Here is a 5,026-nt window from a genome sequence, read left to right on the forward strand (position 1 = left end):
TCGTGTGTAGCCGGCTACCAAAGGCGGGCGGCTAAATCCACTTTTTAATGACTTTGAGATAGACCAGGAGCAAGGCCACGATGACACAGAGCACCGCCCACCACACGTAGTACCCGTACTCGAGCTTGAGCTCGGGAATGTTTTCAAAGTTCATCCCGTAGATGCCCGTCATAAACGTGCCTGGGAGAAAGCACGCAGCCACGACCGACATGGCATACATGACGTCGTCCTTGTGCTGGGCGCGGAGCTGCTTGTCTTCGTCGACGAGCGCCGCCAGAGTTTGATGGTGATCGCGGATGTCAACAGCCATTTGCCTGAGGTGGTCCATCACGTCGCGGAGGTAATTTTTCACATCCCTTGGAAACAATATTTCGTACACACGAATATTTCCACATAAAGGGCAAAAAATATATTTGTGTCTCGTGGTGTTCAATAAATATTGGAATGGGATTCCTCGTACGTTGTACAAACGCTGCGGCGTCGCGGTGTTGTGACCGAGCTCAGCGACATGGACATCAATGAAAACGAAAGGGTGCTCCCCGATGCATTCGACGACGACAACGGCCTACCTCTCGTCGGCACAACCGCTTTACATCATTTCAAGGTACATCTCTACAATTCTGAATCATCAGCGCATTCATGGGTGCCGCAGGTCAAGCAAGACAAGGTGTCCCTGGCAGGCTTCGAACACAGCATGATCGTGAAGGCATTTCGCCACCTACCAACGCGACGTTTGCAGCGTTTGCTCGCAAAATCGACGCGGACCGCGACCGGGTAAATCATTTTCGAGTTCACGCATGTCGGGCAGCTCGTCCGCTGACGCGCTTGAGCGCGCGCTCGAGTCGGTCCATCGATTCCCACAAGTGCGACAGGACGGCTCCCGACGACATTGCATGTCGCGGACTAGGCATCCACGCACTTCCACCAGGTCGTTCCGGCCACACATGTCGACGAGTTTATGTTTTCCACGACACCGTCGCGGGGGAGTGCTCGGTGGGGTGTATCTGAAGATTGGACGAAGCCGAGGCACTCCATGTGCGGCGGCGGCTCGCCAACAGGTATCAGCTCCACTTCTCGACGTGGGCTGCATCGAGTCCGTTCTGCCAATGCGATGGATCGCCATCGGGGTGGTCTCTCACACGATCGCGTGGGGAGCTGGCATGGAAAACTCACACGGTCGAGGGGCATTTCGCATCAAAACTGAGCCCCTCGCATTGCCTGTGTGTATTTCGTCGACGGAACAGCTCCATCGCTCCATGTCGGCACGGCCACCCTTCGTTCGAATGCTTCACAACGAGTGGATTGAAATGTTGTGGCATCTCGTATTGTGCCGCAAGGCGGTGACCGGCGCATTCCATTCCGTCGCGAGTCCGTCGTAGTCTGTACACGCATGCGAGTGGTGCACCCTTTCACGTCGCGGCCGCGTCGTTCCTGATGGAGAGGACTGGGATGGCTCAAGGGCGACGAGTTGGATGGCCGGTCAGCCAGCGCAGATTTGAAAGGACAGTGGACCTGTCCAGATTCGTTCTGGCCATGATTCGTTGCCCATAGCAGGACGTGCACTGTTTTATACTGCACGAACGCGCCGACAGACGAGCGCATGCCTGTGGTGGGGGCCGGGCGAATGCTGAGGCATCGTACGAGAAACACACAAAAGCGTGGGTTGTTGTTCGCTGCATTATCGCGGTTACTCCATCTTCGAACAGGTTTGCAAGGCGCAAACCATCAGCAGCAGCAGTACGAGGCCGACCGAAGGATGGGCGAGCCATCGATCCACGACGAGTGCGAAATGGAGCGCACCAACGTGTCAAGACGTCATGGTAGCGGGACATTTTCGCTTGATCAGCACGGAATAATCCACTTGTCGACGGACACAGTCGGTGCGTCGACTCTTTTGGCAGCGCCAGCGGCATCGCGCTCTTCCGTGGCCTGGTAGATGAAAGCACCGATCGCGGCGTTGACGAGGACGCCAGCAAAGGTGAGTAGGAGCATGGGCATGGTGGAGATGGGTTGGTAGGTGTTGCAGAAAGCAAATTTCGGAGTGGCCGACTCCGTGGCGCCGCCGCCGCTTCTTGACTGGCCTGGCTTCAACTTGCCCTTCAAGAAAATTCAATGGGACGTTCAGATGTGGGGTGGCCAATCAGGGGATTTAACGCCATTGTAGCCAATGGCCTTGGAGAATTCACAATTATTTTCGCCAATCAAAAGGTGGACCTGCACCAAGGAAAACCACACACGGATGGGCGACAGGGATGCGTCGGGAAAGGCACCGCGTCGATGCCGCCGCAACATGGGCGTCCTTGTGGCCACGCCTGGCGCTACGATGCCGCTGCTGGTGTGTGTACGCGTCGATGTTGGTTGCACGCAGGGGGGCGCCTCGATCTCGTTGGCCTAGCGCGCGCGATACATATACAGTGACGCCAGGGCGGTCGCAGCCGCTCGACGAACTGGCAGTTGCCCGCATGGGTGGATGCCGGTAACACGACCTGGCTCAAGCCGTCACTCGGTCGGACCTCTTGCGCCGCCCAGGTGCTATGCCATGGAAGGTGCACGACTTGGAACGCCGCACCCACAGCACCCGGTGCCTCGACACGGACACGTCGGCCATGTCGCTGGCACGTGCGCCGATTGTTTTACACGGCATCCGTCCAGCCGCAATCGAATCCACGCCAACGATCTTTCCCACATAACCGACGGATCGTCGACGGCGCCCTCGACGCATACCCCCCGCAACCGATCGCCGTTAGATTCACATTATTCCAACCAATGTCAGCTGCTCCTCTGCGGTGTCCATGGCAGCCGCCCGGCGCCGGCTGCGTCGGCTGGCCTCGTGTGTAGCCGGCTACCAAAGGCGGGCGGCTAAATCCACTTTTTAATGACTTTGAGATAGACCAGGAGCAAGGCCACGATGACACAGAGCACCGCCCACCACACGTAGTACCCGTACTCGAGCTTGAGCTCGGGAATGTTTTCAAAGTTCATCCCGTAGATGCCCGTCATAAACGTGCCTGGGAGAAAGCACGCGGCCACGACCGACATGGCATACATGACGTCGTCCTTGTGCTGGGCGCGGAGCTGCTTGTCTTCGTCGACGAGCGCCGCCAGAGTTTGGTGGTGGTCGCGGATGTCGACAGCCATTTGCCTGAGGTGGTCCATCACGTCGCGGAGGTAATTTTTCACTTCGCCCTGCCACGACCGTGTTAGCGCGCACGTTTCCAACGTCGACGTACGTGGCGAAACTCGTCCTGGTCAAGGAGCTGGTCCTGCACCAAATCCAGCATGGGCCGGACGACTTTTTCGAGCCCGACCAGGTGCTTCTGGGCGCGCGCGAGGCGCTTTGGGTTGAACTGGATGCCTTCGAGTCGGAGGAGCTTCCCGAGCATCTTGAGCGTCGACTCAAAGACCGCGACGAGCGGCATCATTTCGTCGACGGTCGCGGCCAGGATGGACACGACGAGGAAGGTCGCGTCGTGGTTACGCAGCTTCGAGTACGATTTGGTCAAATTTCGGTCGTAGATCACGTGCCACAGCGGCCGCGCCGTCGTCTCGGTCGGCGCACCGGCCTCCTCCTCCTCCTGGATGCTCAGCACGTGCGCCTTGTCCTTGGACACAAACACGCACAATTGCTGCGGTTGCCGCATGAGGACATGGAGTTTGTCGAGTTTCGATTCGAGTTCGAGGCGCTTGTGATGGCGCGATGACGGCCGTCCGCCGCCGTGGGGCGACGACTTGGCGGCTACCGTCGGCGTGGTCGGTTTGAAAAACGACAGCATGGACGACGCACGCGTGTTGTCGAGCGCACCGCCCTTTCGAAGAGTCCTGTCCTTGTGGAATAGCGCGCGGCGGCGATCGTTGATGCAAGCTTCCAAGTGGGAGCGCTTGGACACGTCCAGAGGCCGCAGGACGGGCACAATCTACCAAAGCATGCCGTCAGTCGACGAAGGCAGGGGGGCGTGGCGTACGAGGAACGAGTGGTCGTCATAGTGCTCGTACTTGCACCGGATCTTGTCGTCGGCGCTGAGGCAATCCTCCACCGCCAACGGATGGAGCTGGTACTTGATGGCGAGCCGGCGGACGTTCAGGTCGTCCATGCGCTGGAATCCGGCAAGGTGGACCCACCGAACCGTCGCCCATGCCGGCTTGGCGGAAAACATAAAGCCTTGCACGTGCCGCACGGGATCCACGGCATGGACGTGCGTTGGCGAGTAGTCGACGACGCGAAGGGCAGAGCGTGCTGTCGAGTCTTGGTGGCTGTGCTCCGGTTTGAACAAGTGGGCTTGCTTGATCATCTGGACGACAGCGACGAATTCCGCCAGGCTCACCATCCCGTCCCCGTCCGCATCGACCTTTCGCGTGAATTGGCCAAAGTCCATCCCGGGCGGCGGCGTGATGCCGAGCGCAAACAAACCTTTCTCAAACTCGTCGTAGTTGACCCCTGCCGACGCTACAACGCCGCTCTCAGTTTGAAACCAGCAGCAGCGGAGGAAGAGTACCGCGGGGGTTGAAGTGCTGGTACATGCGGCGCAAGCGCCCCGTCGTAACGTCATAGTACGGGTCGAGGAGCACCTTGAGCTCTTCGGCCTCGACATCGTCGTCGTACGTGCGGGAGGGGGATTCGATCGTGCCCTTGACAGACCGATGCCTCGTCAACACGTGGCCATAGTTCCACTCGAGGTTCTGCGCTTCGTCCACCGTGAGCTGGGGCACGAGCTTGGCAGGGTCCCACACTTCGGACGACCCTGTTTTGTTAGAGTGACCTCCTGGGACAGGACAAAACACGCGCGTCGGCGGCGTTTGGGACGCGCCTTCCGACGGTTTGTTCGACGGCGACCCAAGGGCGATGTAGTTGGAGTGGGGGCGCATCATGCGCAAGCGTATCCCGTGCTCTCGAAGTTGAATGCGCCAACATCCGCGGCGAACGGCCACACGTTCCAATATCGAACGAAACGCAGTCGTCGTTTCGGCAGTCGGTCGCTCGTCGGTCTGATAGACGTGCTGGCGGTCCTTCGTTGACTCGGCTTGGAAG

At 59.0% G+C, this 5,026-nt stretch overlaps 3 protein-coding genes across 4 annotated transcripts in view; all 3 read right to left on the minus strand.

Moving 5' to 3' along the window:
• Positions 1-31: 31 nt before the first annotated feature.
• On the minus strand, positions 32-328 carry H310_11803 (hypothetical protein; the record flags this gene model as incomplete). The annotated part of the gene is made up of 1 exon (XM_008878576.1): positions 32-328. One exon carries the CDS (start codon positions 326-328, stop codon positions 32-34), a length of 297 nt encoding a protein of 98 aa, XP_008876798.1.
• A 388-nt stretch (positions 329-716) lies between these two features.
• Positions 717-1,473, minus strand: H310_11804 (hypothetical protein). The gene has a single exon (XM_008878577.1). The coding sequence runs from the start codon at positions 1,121-1,123 to the stop codon at positions 719-721; it is 405 nt and encodes a 134-aa protein (XP_008876799.1). The 5' UTR covers positions 1,124-1,473; the 3' UTR covers positions 717-718.
• A 761-nt stretch (positions 1,474-2,234) lies between these two features.
• Positions 2,235-5,026, minus strand: part of H310_11805 — a 3,653-nt gene continuing 861 nt past the window's right edge. The window contains exons 1-4 of one of the 2 annotated variants that reach the window (XM_008878578.1): positions 4,494-4,998; positions 3,963-4,444; positions 3,231-3,914; positions 2,235-3,186 (exon numbers count right to left, since the gene is read on the minus strand). In XM_008878578.1, the coding sequence (XP_008876800.1) occupies positions 2,860-3,186; positions 3,231-3,914; positions 3,963-4,444; positions 4,494-4,866 (1,866 nt within the window). In that variant the 5' untranslated portion in view covers positions 4,867-4,998 and the 3' untranslated portion in view covers positions 2,235-2,859. Of the gene's footprint in view, positions 3,187-3,230; positions 3,915-3,962; positions 4,445-4,493; positions 4,999-5,026 lie in introns of those variants that run through there. The other variant, XM_008878579.1, reaches the window with a different exon arrangement.

Source organism: Aphanomyces invadans, assembly GCF_000520115.1.
Source record: "Aphanomyces invadans strain NJM9701 unplaced genomic scaffold supercont1.34, whole genome shotgun sequence".
NCBI lineage: Eukaryota > Oomycota > Saprolegniomycetes > Saprolegniales > Verrucalvaceae > Aphanomyces > Aphanomyces invadans.

Bases quoted from the DNA above. Each gene is read 5' to 3' on its own strand.
- H310_11804 (XM_008878577.1), bottom strand. From the start codon at position 1,123: ATGGCGATCCATCGCATTGGCAGAACGGACTCGATGCAGCCCACGTCG.